This window comes from Chrysochloris asiatica, unplaced genomic scaffold, assembly GCF_000296735.1.
Source record: "Chrysochloris asiatica unplaced genomic scaffold, ChrAsi1.0 scaffold00210, whole genome shotgun sequence".
In the NCBI taxonomy this organism is placed as follows: domain Eukaryota; kingdom Metazoa; phylum Chordata; class Mammalia; order Afrosoricida; family Chrysochloridae; genus Chrysochloris; species Chrysochloris asiatica.
The window spans coordinates 2,920,698-2,935,312 of NW_006408728.1; the positions used below are offsets into that span (position 1 = coordinate 2,920,698).

Here is a 14,615-nt window from a genome sequence, read left to right on the forward strand (position 1 = left end):
ATAGATATAGATATAGATATAGATATAGATATAGATATGTTTCACTGGTTTTGCTTCTGTAGAGAACCTAGCCTAAGTCATACCCAAATCGGGAATTGATTAAAAGAGAGCTTCCAACAAAACTCCCAAACTCACTTCCATTGAGTCAGTTTTGTCTCATAGAGACATTGTATATTGTTTTTGAGGTTGTGAATCTTTATGAGAGCAGAAATCCTAACTTTTCCCAAGTAGAACAGCTAGGGTATTTGAATTGTCAACCTGTGGTTAGCTGCCCAGTGTAATTCAGCATTTATCTTCATAGATTAACTATGATATCCTTATTTTACATATAAACAGAACTATAGAACTGGAGACTCTGGATTGGAATGCACAACGAAACTGTTTAAACCAACCACCACTATCCCTTGAATTCATGTCCCCTGAATATGTGAGTAACTATCAAAGCAAGGAATCTTGGTGTGGTGCTATAGGAAAAGCACTGGACTGCTAACCACAAGGTTTGCAGTTCAAACCCACCAGCCACTCCTTGGAAAGCCTGTACTGGGTCTCTATGCCTCGGCACTAAATCAATACATTTTAAAACAACAACATCATCAGACTAAACCAATGATCTACGATTCACAATGACTCTGTTTGTATTAGAGTAGAATTGTGTTCCATAAGAATTTTAAGGTCTGATTTTATAGAGCTAGATCACCAGACCTTTCTTCTGCGCTATCTCTGGATGGATTGGTACCACCAAACTTTTGGATAACAGCCTCACAAGTTAGCCACTTAACCACCCTGGGATTCCATAAAGAATCAAAGTGATAGGGGAATTAATCCACATTATAGATTTTAGTCCATTTCTGTGCAAATCTAATTGTTAGAAATGCATTTCCTATTTGGAGTGACACAATGTCTAATTCCTCTTTCACAGAAGCCCTTATATTGGTTATTACCTCCTAGGTTAATTCCAGTTCATTTTTATAATGGGTCTGGAACACAGTGCTAAGCAAGAATCGAAAACTGCACCTAGATCTCAGGAAGAAGGCATGGTTCAATGTCTATACTTGCCAAGAATGCTAGAAAGGGGAATAACAACATACATGTTATGTACTCACATTTCCATTCCACTCTAGACTATTATAAGACAGGTGTGGCACAATAGGGATTAGCACTGGACTACTAACTGCAAGGTCAGTGCTTCAAACACATTTTAGAAACCCTATACAGGGTCACTATGATTTGTTACCAACTTGACGACACTTAATAGCAACATAATAACTCTGCCACCTTTATATTAAATTGTTTCCATGTAAATAAACAACGCATTGAAGAATATTAAAGTTCTCTGAGTAAATTTCAGTCATTATTTCTAAACCTTCAAGATTCACTGCTCTTTGGATATTTTGGACAATTTCTGTCTTAATACTGTGATGTCATACAGCTCCTTTCCCACTGCACTATGGGACTGTTGAATTTTAGTGCAGGTTTTGTCATTTACCCTTGTAAAATTTAATTTAATTAGACTTGATTCAGCATATCAAAAAACTAGTTGTAAGAACAGTCTGAGGGTTTAGTGGTTCATATACTTTAGTTGATATAAAGCAATATTAAAATGCACTAAAGGATATAATCCACAGCAAAATATAATATGCTCATTCCAGAAGAGAAAATCATTTTTCTCCTATGACTACTTGAAATTTTACTGATCTTTAAAAATACAACCCAAAAGCCAATTCTCCATGAAAACATTTTTGATTACCCTAGTTTTTATGAGTTTCTCACAAAGCAATTTGTAGGCACATATTTATAATCACTTGTCATTCCAAGTTTTCTTTCTTTGTGTCCCTTTCACTAGTTTGTAAGCTCTTTCAAATAATAGTTGGCTCCTGTGCATATTGGTATTTTTCTTAGGTCCAGTTCCCTAGAAAGAGATTGATATAGAGATTTTTATTTAAGTTATTGCTTGAGAGAGTTCTCGGGAAATAGTAAAAGAACAAGGAAAACAGAATATGGCAGAGAAAAATGTTAGAAAAAGAAGCAATTTCAAGCAAAGTCTTGATCTCTGGGAGCATTCTGAAATATGAAGCACATCTCTGAGTTGGCCCATCTTGAAATGAGTTAACCTATCTGCTGTGAAAGACCTCTTTAAAGTTTTTAAAAGAAAAGCTGTTAAATCCATGATTAAGATACATTTTCCCTGAGCCATGAGATTTCAGTCACCTCTTATGCATGTGAAAACTGGACTGTGAAAAAGGAAGAGAGAAGAATTAATGTATTCAAACTGTGGTATTGGTGAAGAATATTGAGTATACCATGGACTGACAAAAAATGAATAAATCCATCTTAGAAGAAATAAAACCAGAATGCACCCTAGAAATGAGGGTGGCAAGACTTTGGCTAGCTTACTTTGAACACATCAGTAATACCATGGCTATAAAAGGACATCATGTTTGGTAAGGGGTCAGTGGAGGATCAGGAAAATCAGAAAAACCTTCAGTGAGATGGGCTGACACAATTACCACAACAATAGACTCAAATGTAACAATGATCATGAAGATGGCTCAGGAACAGGCAACATTTCATTCAGTCACACGTAAGGTCACCCTCAGTCAAAGCCAACACAAGGCTAACTAACAACAACAAGTTAGTTGTACCTGCTATCCCAGGTGCTTATTGGCTGCAGATGTTCCCCCGGAGAGGATCATAAGCTCCCAGTCATATCTGGACAGTTGAAAATGGTTCTCAGGAAAACGGTGCAGCTAGGAGCTTTTAGCAGCCAACATTCGTAGCAGTTCTGGGATTGGTGCCCCAAGAAGAAAAGGGGATCTCTATGCAACATCAAAAGTATTTTCTTGAGGGGCGGGGCTTGATGGCCCCTAGGTTGGAGGCGCAGTAAAGTTCACCATCAGCAATACCACAGAATACCAGGCAAAACAAAACCAGGGCAGAGCTCCAAAACTCGGAAGCACAGACATAGGGATATTTTTAAAGTTTGAAGGCTTATAGCTGGTGGAAATTGGAGCTGAAGTAAAAAATCGCGTACTTTTGAATCTGCCGGGCTGGGCTCTGAGGCCTAGAGCCGACATCTTGGGCAAGACCAAACGGCAAGTCCAAGCAGGGGGAGCAAAAACACCATGGAAAAATGCCGCGGGAACCTTGGTGCAAAGGTGGACAATACACTTTGTCAGTTTTGCTTTGTTCTGATTTTTTTTTTTTTTTTTTAGTATATGGTCACTGTTTGCCCACCTCCAACCTGGTGACTAGAGGGGGAGCCTGAGCATGTGGACACCCCCCACCCTTACCACTGCTGGGTTCTTCTGCCACGCATGCTCACTGATACTCAGCCAAAGAGCAGGACCTGAATGTTTCTATTTGTTTGTTTTTTGTTCTGATTTTTAACATAGGAAAGGGCAGGACACGGCTGTAGAGAGGGAAAGAGAGTTTAAAAACAAAACAGGCTGAAAATTAAATTAAAGTCTGAGGTATAGCATAACAACCAACACTGGCATTTTAAAATCTCTCAGGCAGCTTTGAAAGCAAGAAGCTGAAGAGAGGATATTAAATTCATTATATTAGGCTACTTTTTTTTTCTTTTTCTTCCCTCCCTCCTCTCCCTTTTCTGTGATTAGAGACTGCAGCAGTCTAGTTTTTGTTGTTGCTCGTTTTTAGTCTTTTTTTTTCTTTCTCTTGTTTCCCTCCTCCACTCCCCCCACCCCCCGCTGGTGCTGTTTTGCTGTTATATGGCCCCCTTTCTGCCTTTGGAGGACTCTGTCTCCCTATATTATACAAGAAGAGTCAGAAACTGCTACCATATAGCCAAGCTATAATCACACTCTATAAAATACCAAAACCCAGGCAAGAACCAATACCAACTGCCATATACTAGGCAAACAGATAACAACTGTGAAAGTTACTCTGAGTTAAGCAATAAGAAGAGTGAAAAGGGAAGCCCACATCCTGATCATATCTTCCTGGAAGCAATCAGAAAGCATAAAAAATACCAAAACACATACTCAAATAAGTATTAAGACCACAGGTAAACATTAAACATGTCCAAGAAGCAAAAGCAGATGACCATATCAGCACATATCCAGAAACAAGATAAAATGTCTGACACAAATGACCTAGAGGTAGACCTGGACTCCATTCTGGAAGGAGCGCAGGCCTTGGAAATGTCTGAGAAGGAATTCAAAAAAATGATTATAAAATGTTTCAAAACACTTTAAATGGAGTTGAGAAAAACAAGGAAGAATCAGGAAAGTGCTACAGGAACAATTAAATAAGATAGATACAGCATTGGAAACAATTCAAAACCTACAGAAAGAGGTCCAAATGATCAATAACAATATCAGAAGTAGACAATAATCTGAAAGGGCAAAAATATTTTCCATCCAGAATCAAGCATGGTGTCTTTTTAAAAATATGGATACAATCAGTGTTTATTGATCTGCCCTGCTAAAATAGTTCAGCAAAAAACAAGGATTACAAAGCAATCTATACATATAAAGCAATCCCAATCCAGATTCCCATCACACTCTTCACAGATATGGAAAAAACAATCACAAACTTTATATGGAAAGGAAAGAGACCCAGGATAAGCAAAGCATTGCTGAAGAAGAAGAATTTAATTTCAAAATTTAATTTAATTTAATTTCAAAATTTACTACATGGCCACAGGGGTCAAAACAGCTTGGTTTGGGTACAATGAAAGACACATAGATCAATGGAACAGAATCAAGAATCCAGAAATAAGCCCATTCACATACAGCCAATTCATCTTTGACAAAGGGCCTAAGCACATTGCATGGGGAGGAGATAGTCTCTTCAACAGATGGTGCTGGCAGAACTGGAAATCAATGTGTAAAGGACTGAAGCAAGACCTTTACATCACAACATACACAAAAATCAAGTCAGCATGGATTAAAAACCTAAATATGAATCCCAGATTTATAAAGATCATCAATGAATATATAGGGACAAATTTAAGGGCTTTAATACAAGGCATTCACAGACTACCAAGCATTGTGAAAATTGCACAAACAGAAGAAAACAAAATAGATTTCTGGGACATACTAACAATTAGAAATCAAAAGACTTCACCAAAAGAGTTAAAAGGGAGCCCACAGAATGGGAAAAAGTCTTTTGCAACGACATTATCAGACAAGGATCTTATTTCCAAAATATATAGGAAACTATAATACCTCTACAAGAAAACAACAACCCAATTAAAAAATGGCCACAGGACACAAACAAGACACTTCACCAAGGAAGACATTTGGACAACCAGCAAACATATGAAGAAATGTTCATGATAATAAAAGACCAGCAGGGATAAACAAAAACAAAAATGACAGTCTGGCTACTACAAGAACAAGCAAGATGTTTGCTGGGGGGCGATCAAGGCAAGTAATCAATCCCCTTCAGAACAAACCCCCTCCCAAGACTGAAACTCAGAGGGACTACAAGAGCAGGCATGTAAGCTTGCTGGCAACCACTTTGGTTACTGGTGAGAGGGAGTCAGGGGAAAGTAGCAATGAAGAGATGGGCTGAGTCTGAACAAGTTACATAGACTCCCACCGACCTGGAGAGCTGGTTGGCCCAAAGTACAGTGAGACCTGGGGACTCCTTAGCCCATGGACAAGGACATGACCACAGAGGGCTAGAGCTAAGAGTGAAGCATCCAGTTGATATGAAGTGAAGAGATATGCACAAGGATGCCCAAACTTGCAGATAGTGCCCATTGGACCTAGCTTAAATGGCTGGATGTTCAGAACCTGACTAGAGGAAGGAAAAGAAGAAAAAAAAAGTGTAAATTACTACAATCTGATGAACTTGACCTACACTTGTGGATGTAGTAGCTTAAAATACCAACCAAGAGGGAAAGAATCTTTACAGCAAGAATCATTCCCATCCCCTCTGTAGACAAGGTTAATAGGGATGAATAGGGGAGGGGGTGGTTGTAAAGGCACAACGTGACTGGCTTACAAGTTTTCAAGAGGGATTTTAAATTCAGAGTGTGTGGGGGGATGGAGTGGGTAGAGGAGGTAGAATCCCCACTGAGTGGTTTTCATCCTGTCTTAACAGGTCTGGTGAAAGGAGATGGGGACTAGACTCATGATTCAACAGTGAGTAATTGTTATCATAACTAATTGTGATTGTTGCAACTACAAAGGTAGAAGTTTTATAGTAAAAGGGGGTTAGTGGTTGATCTTACAATCTGGGGCGGAGGATCCTGGGACCATCAAGAGAGAAAAGTGGGAATGGAGTGTGGGACCCTACCCAGAGAAGCGGGAATGCAAAAGATGGAGGCAGAGATGATGACATGGAGAGACTGAGCACCTGAAGATTCTAGACTCATGAAGGGAGAGGGGATGTGTGCTGGCAGCAAGGGTACAGTGTGTGTGTGTGTGTGTGTGTGTGTGTGAGTGTGTGTGTAGGGTGTACCCTTTAGCTATTTGAATGATAGTATATTCCTGGTACACATCCAAACATAAAATAAAATAACAGAGGGAATAGAAGCAAATACTGTTGAATGATGAAGCATGCAGGGGATTGTAATCAATGAAATGAACTGATGTTCCCCCATGTAAACTTTTTTAAAAAAACTTTTTAAAAAGCAAGTGTTAATGATTTTATTTTGTTGCTTCTCATGAAGCAAAACATAACATTAATTGGATTTGTAATTTGCTATTCAATAGCAGGAATACAAAAGTTACTACAATGTCATAATACAGTCACTCGAAATAAGTGAAAACAATTTTATGTAACTTTCAGTCTATGCTTTATTACTTTAGAATTCACTATAGAAAAATTGTTGTTGTTGTGTTAAGTGCTGTCGACTCAGTTCTGACTCATAGCAACCCTGTATAGGGTTTCCACGCAGCAGATAGTGGGTTTGAACTGCTGACCTTATGGTTCCCAGTCCATTCCTGACCCTACAGCACCACACCAGGAGTAAAAGAATTAGCCTTTGTTTTTATCACCTGTCAAAAAAATATGTCAAAAGAAGAAAACACAGAAATGAAAAGAGAGCCACTAACATAAACATCTTAAGGTTTTCATTAAGATTTTTTTGAAGGAATCTTCCTATTGAAATTTTAATTCCATTTTTTAAGGTATTTTCAAAAGTATTTTTGAAGTTTTGAGACAGTGTCAAATTTACAGGAAAACTATAAGTGTAAGACAAAGATATGAGACGGCTTCAAAAAGTTCCATTATATTTTAATTTCCATTTTCTATAAACATTTTGAAGCCCCCTCATGTGTGTATATGTGTGTACACTCTTCTTTCTTAGACATTTGGAAGTAAGTTACCTACCAACATCTCATCAACCCTGAATATTTTAATGTGCATGTCTTACAAATAAGGATAGCCTGCTATATAATTGTAATATGGTAATCAGGATGTTAACACTGATCTACTACTACCATTAAATTCTCAGACTCCATTAAAGTTTTATTAATTTTTGCCAATGGGGTATTTTATATCAATAAGGAGTCAAGTCTGAATCACTCATTGCATTTACGTTTCATGTCTTTTTAAGTCTCCTTTAATCTAGAACAGTTCTTTTGTCTTTTTTTTTTATTTCTTATATCTGACAATGTTGCAATTTTATCCCTCAGTTTGGGTTTGACTATTGTTTCTTCAGGAACACTGGTGGCACAATGGTTAAGTGCTTGGCTTCTAACTGAAAGTTGGTGGTTCAAATCCACCCGTAGCTCCTCTGGAATGAAACCTGGTGATTTGTTTCTACAAAGATTATAGTCTAGAAAACACTATGGGGCAGTTCCACTCTTGTCACATGAGGTCTCTATGAGTCAAAATTAACTTGAAGGCACTTAGCAATGCTTCTTCAGGTTAGTTTCATCTTTAGGAGAAATATCACCAAGAAATGCGGCATTCTTCTCTTTACATCTTAATCAGGTGCTACAAAAATTTTTTTGTTCCATTACTGTTGAGATTCATTTTGATTACTTAGTCTACTAGGCTTCTCCACTATAAAATAACAACAGTTTCCCTTACAGTTGTAAGGTATTTCACAAAAGGAGATAGTTTGAGATGATGTAAATCTTGTTATCTCTTATCAAATGATCAAGTTATTTGTGTATTAACATCATCATAGACTCATACTAAGTTTTCTGTATTGTTGTTAAATGCTGTTGAGTCGAGTCAGTTCTACCTCATTGTTGTTGTTATTGTTGAGTGCCTTTGAGTTGGTTCTGACTCATAGTGACCCTGTATAGTGTTTCTGAGGAGTGGCTGGTGAATCTGAACCATCAACCTTGCAGTTCAAACCGACCATGTGGTCCAGTGCATTATCCCATAGCACCATACCAGTGATCCTGTTTAGGGTTTCTGAGGAGCAGTTGATGAGTTTGAACTACCAAACTTGTGGTTCAAAACAACTTTTCAATCCATTACTTTTCCTACAGAACCACATAAGGAACCTGTATTCAGGCTTTAAACTGATATGACATGGTTCAGTTATGACTGATAAAGTGAAATCAGAAAATGGCCAACTTTGGAAAATGTGGGTGAAAGATAAATGGGACAGATAACAATTAATAGTCAAAGTCCTTTCTGAAAGGAAGCCATGGCAGAGGCATAGTGAGCCCTTTGAGGAGCCTGACGTAGGAGACTGGACTCTCACCAGGACTGGAGAATGACACACATTCACAGCAACATGGTCATCACTGCCTTGCACTGCTCCACTTAATGGCTTCAGGACTAAATTGTTTAGGAAGTATTCAGAACAGAAGAACAAACTGATAAGAATAGGAACTATTGCTAACAAATTTAGGAACTGCTTTCAATATTACATAAAAAAATATATTGGTAAATAGTTTAAAATTTTACCTTTCAGAAGACATGAAATCATAAGCCTTTATAATTATGCATAATTAAGCTTTTATTTGTTGTCTTTATTGATTACAAAAGAAGTTAATATGAAATTGGTCATATTGTACATGTGTAAGTAAAGAAAAAGTGGTTACGAATTGGGCTGCTAACCTCAAGGTCGGCAGTTTAAAACTATCAGCTGTTCAGCGGGAGAAAGAGGAGGCTTTTTTGCTCCCATAAAGATTTGCAGCCTCAGAAACCCTGTGCAGGGTCACTATGAGTTGGAACTGACTCCATGGTATTTAACAACAACAACAAAGTAAAGAAAATACTTTCTTGATGTGAACAATGTGCAAATCAGAAAGATGTACTGTGTTAAGAAGACAAAGAGCCAAGATCAAGTTATTGGAGCATGTTGATGGTTTTTGAAAAACCAAGAGGTCATTTTACTTATTCATCATTCTTTAAGACAAAGAAAGAAAAAATAAGTGCTTGGATTGCTTATCAATTGTATATGTGTGTTCCTTAAAAAAAAACAAAAAAACAAAACAAAACAAAAAAAAACAGAAAAACCCACAGAACTCTAGCAAATTTATAAATTAGCAAATACAAAAGTTGAATTAAATGATGAGGCTGTGTTGTTAATTAAATAAAAGCATGTAAACAAAGAAAAAACAAAGACCCTAGCTGGTTTCTAGCTTTTGTAATCATTTGTATTTAAGGTATTCATCTAATCAGACATAGGATACACTAGTGATTGTGATACATTGACCACTAAGAGCAAGAGCTTCAGGAACCCAGTTCAAATGTTAACTCTAGCAATGTTAGTCTTTTAACTACACTGGTCTTAATTTACAAGGGTATTTTGAAGAACAAATAAAGTATACAGTATTGCCATGTTTTGAATAAATGTAATAAGGAGCTCTGGTAGCGTACTGGTTATGACTCAGGCTGCTAACCTCAAGGTCAGCAGTTCGAAACTACCAGCAAGTCCACAGGAGAAGGATGAGGCTTTCTGCTCCCGTAAGGATTTACAATCTCAGAAACCCTATTCAGGGTTGTTCTGAGTTGCACCCGACTCCACGGCACATAACCACCACCACCAATGATATTCATAAGTGAAAATTCTGTCTGGGCACATTGGCCATATTCCTGTTCCTAGAACACCTTCAGTGTTTCACCTCAGAGCATCTGTATTTAATGTTCTTCTGCCACAGAAGTTATTCCCAGGATATTCACAGGTCTTGCTCTCTGGGCTCCTTATCAGCTCAATTCTGATGTTACCTTCCCATTGTGACCTTCCTCAGAACCACATTTAAGATTATACCACTTCTAACACTTTCCTCCTGTCTCTTCTCCAAATTGCTCCTTAATATGTACCACTATCTAATATTCTAGATGCTTTACATTTTTATCTTGCTTGTTGTCAGTCACCCTCACTACAATGTAAGATCCATTTTTGTCAGTGTTTTACATTGCTGTATCCCCAGATCATGCAACATACCTGGTAACACATATTGGGCACTCATTTGTTATATGAATGAATGAACAAAAGGATGAACTTTTCAAGTTTTCCTTTCTCCTTTGTTATATTGTTTTGATCCTTTCCTCAAACACAAAAATACATATGTAAATGAAATAAGAAAAATAAGTAGCTTAAAGCAAGTTAACTAATGGGGGAAAATAACACAGAACAAAGAAGTACTTTGTTGGGGTACTCCTCGTGTTTGGAGTACCCCAACAATCCAATGGTGATTAAAACCACAGCAATGTAACACAGACTGTCTCTAAGGCAAGTCTAGCCTAGATCAGCCCTGGTCAGTGATTGTTATTTTAAATCAACTGCTCTCCTAGGTAAATGCACAGACCAGGATAATATCAGCAAAGTAAAACAGTATGCTTGTTGTTGTTGTTGTTAAGTGCTGTTGAGTCAGTTCTGACTCATAATGACCCTATATAGGGTTTCTGAATAGTGGCTGGTAGTTTTGAACTGCTGACCTTGCAGTTAACAATCCAGTGCTTATCCTACACTGTCACACTAAGACTTCAAATATTAAACTAGACGTTATCAATCTTTTCTATGTGATTAATGAATAAATACAACCTGTAAAACAAATCATACATACTTTCTCTTAAGAAAAAGAAACAAAATTTAAAGTTATAAATTTCACTTTTGAGTTTAGGATAGACATATTTGTTTGAAAATGGTGAATTTGGCAATATCTTGATAAGCAACAGTATAGTATTTCATTAAAAATAATAACATAAGAAAACAGATCTCTCCTCATGCCAATTTGTTTGTAGATGTTTTATTTCATATATTTATATATCTATAAATAAGAAATAGTGTTGTCACATGGCATGAATAATTCTAGTCAGTGAATAGCATTCACATATAATGCAAAGTCTTACTGAGACTGAACTGTTAAATATTCTATAAAGGAACCACATTTTAAAAAATAGCACACATAAAATAGTGGGTGAGGAATGTTTTAAAATACAGTATATATTCCTACATCAGAAAATTCATACTGATGGAAAATGTAGTTAAGAATATTTTTACACAATCAACATCTTCTCTCAACCTAACAAGCATAAGTATGGCTCTCATGCAGTTAAATAACTGCTACTTTGAGTACCAGCCAGTCTCTCATGATCAGTACTATTGACAATATTGTACTTCAAAAATCCAGTTGTCAAGGAATTTCAAACTGCGTCTACATCAGAAATTGTTGCTTTCCTCACTATACACACTATGCTGTGGGTTTGCTTAGAAACTCCTTATTGAAAAATCGTCTGGCTTCAACGTTACTAAGCGAAACAGAGCAACGAGATGGGTTCTGTCTTCTATATTCAATGCTTTCAATGATGGCATTCTTGATCTCCTGAAAACAGAGGCAGAGATGCATAATTAGTAATGCTAGAAATTTACTTAAACATTTATTTTTTTGTCAAAACAAAATCTGACCTATTCATTGCAGTAGTCTATTTGAAAGAAAGAGAAACGTCTATGAGTCATACATGTACACTTATATTCCACAGTCTGTTATCAACCCTAGTTTAAGCTCATATCCAGCACTTCTTCTTTTCTCCACCAGAGAAAGAAGTATTCTTGGCGAGTTATGGATTTTGCACTGATAAAATTGGGAATAAAATATTTTTAATACAGTAAATGAAATGTAGAGTTGTTGCTAAGTGTTGTCAAGTCAGTTCCATCTCATAGTGACCCTGTCCAAATTGGACTCATAGTATAGGGTTTCTGAAGAGCAGCTGGTGGGTTTGAATGCCAACCTTGTGGTTCACGGTACAGTGCAGATCCTACAGCACCATACCAGGAGTCCAAATGTAGAGTAGAAACCATTAATTACTACATCTGTAATATAATTTTTTTGTACTGAGTACCACCAGTTTCTGTCAAGTTGATTCTGATTTACTGTAGACCTCATATGTTTCAGAGTAAAACTGTGCTCCATAGAGTTTTCATTGACTGTGATCATTATGAAGCAGGTTGCAAGACTGTCTTATGAGATGCCCCTGAGCGGATTCAAACCATCAATCTTTCAGTTAGTAGCCAAGTAAGTAACCATTTGCACCACATCTTTGTGGTGTCCATGGAAATGAGGCACCACAAGGATGTAAATCCTTTCACTAAGTCTTACAGGAAGAGATGCAGCCAGAATGCTCCTCGAGAATGAGGATGGCTAGACTTCATCTCACATATATTGGGAATGCTATGGGGGGACCACTCCTTGGAGAAGGACATCATGCTTGGTAAAATAAAAGGTTAGAGAGAAAGAGGATGGCCCTCTAAGAAATGGATTAGTACAGTTCTGCAACAATGGGCTCACACTACCAAACTGGGCAGTCTGCTGTCCTGTTCTGTCACAGGATCACTAAGAATCAATACCTCACAATAATAGGAAATCTTCTATGGCGCAAAAAGTTACCATGTGCAGATGCTAACTGAAAGGTTAGAAGCTTGAGGCTACTCACAAGTAGATCACAAGAAAGATCTGGAAATCTACTTCCCAAATAATCAGCTAACAAAAATTCTATGGCGCACAGTTCTACTCTGACATATGAGGGTCAACTCAATGGCAACTGATTTTAATGAAGATAGCAGGCATTGCTAAGAATTGCTGCTTGTTTGCCTAAATAAAGTTATAAAATTGGGTGTCTTCTATCTAGAAAATGCAATGTTCTTTTTATTGATTTAAAAAATTCTTTTTATTCACAATATTCTTTATACACTTTCAAATTAATGGTGATCTTAAGAAAACACAACCTTTAAGAATTGTTAATACAATTATCATCTGTTTCTGATACGAAGGTAGACTAGTTATGAATTTGTAAAGCAATTATTGCAGAGTGATGAAAATGAGCTTTGGAAGAAAAGCCTTGATATTATCTTGGCTCTGTTGCTAATTTTAAAACCCTGTTCAAATTGGAAAAATTACATTGGCTGGGTTCACAGGATTTCATCTATCAGTGAGACACAAATTTCAGACCATAGACAGAGAAAGTCAAAGGTACTCCATGATCCCCTCTATTCTCTACCCCAGGGGCAGTTAAGAAACCTTAAGGCATTATCTTCAAACTTTTAGTCCTGGTGTGGTGCTTTTAGGCCAGTACTGGACTTCAAACCACAAGGACAATAGTTCAAACCTACCAACTGTTCCTCAGAAACCTTATACAGGGTTGCTATTAGTCAGGACCAAATCCACAACACTTAACAACAAAAACAAGTAGAAATACTTGAAAAGTCTGAACATTTCAGGAAGCATGGCACATCCCACCCAGAGCTGGTAGGGTTCCTTCACCTTGGAGACATGTGTACAGAGGGTTCTCCATCCCTTAGAAGCTCACTGGGCAAGTCTGGGCAAGTGCCCAGGATAGAGGTATGCTGACCTGGGCAGTGCTAACACAGAATGGTCATCCTGTGACTTAATTTATGTCAGCTTCACTGGACAGACTCCTCTTTAACCACCAATGAATCAAAATTTACTAAGAAAAAAGAATGTCATAGGTATGTGGTAATTTATACATTTCAGTGTTATATTTGTTGTTGTTGTTAAGTGCCTTCGAGTCGATTCCAACCCATAGTGACCCTATATAAGGTTTCCAAGGAGCAGCTGGTGAGCTTGAACCACTGACTTTGCAGTTCAAATGACTTTGCAGTCTGATCCATTAGACCACAGCGCCACACCAGGACTCCCAGTGTTTTATAGAGGGCTTAAAAAAGTTCTTGAGAAAATTCCATTATCTTTTAATTCCATTTTTCCATGAACTTTTTGAAGCCCTCTTTTATAAATATGTTTTCTGGGGAAAATGCAAACATTACTGATTCTTATATGTGAAGTAGATTTATCTTCTGACACCTTGAGTAAAGAAACAATTCATTTTAAGGTTACATAAAAGACTTCAGGTCCCCTGGAATCCATTATGGAAGGAGGGCAGGCCCTGGAAATGCCTGAGAAAGAATTCAGAAAAATGATTATGAAATGTTTTAAAACACTCTACAATGGAGTTGAGAAAACTAAGGAAGAAGTCAGGAAAGTGCTACAAGAGCAATCAAACAAGAAAGATACAGCCTTGGAACAATTCAAAACATACAGAAAGAGGTCCAAACAATCAATAACAAAATGGCAGAAATAGAAAACACTCTGAAAGGGCAGAGGAATAGAATAGATGAGATTGAAGGAAGAATCAGCGAGCTGGAAGACAGGTCTCTCAATACCACTAAAATAGAAGAACAAACACAAAAAAGGATAAAAAATTCTGAAGATGGT

The 14,615-nt window shown here is 37.3% G+C and overlaps 1 protein-coding gene across 2 annotated transcripts in view; it reads right to left on the bottom strand.

The window, feature by feature from the left end:
- Positions 1–11,129: 11,129 nt before the first annotated feature.
- PLA2G4A (phospholipase A2, group IVA (cytosolic, calcium-dependent)) overlaps positions 11,130–14,615 on the bottom strand; it is a 164,392-nt gene continuing 160,906 nt past the window's right edge. Inside the window, exon 17 of one of the 2 annotated variants that reach the window (XM_006872693.1) lies at positions 11,130–11,711. In XM_006872693.1, coding sequence (XP_006872755.1) covers positions 11,580–11,711 — 132 coding nt within the window. In that variant the 3' untranslated portion in view covers positions 11,130–11,579. The remainder of the gene's footprint in view (positions 11,712–14,615) is intronic. The other variant, XM_006872694.1, reaches the window with a different exon arrangement.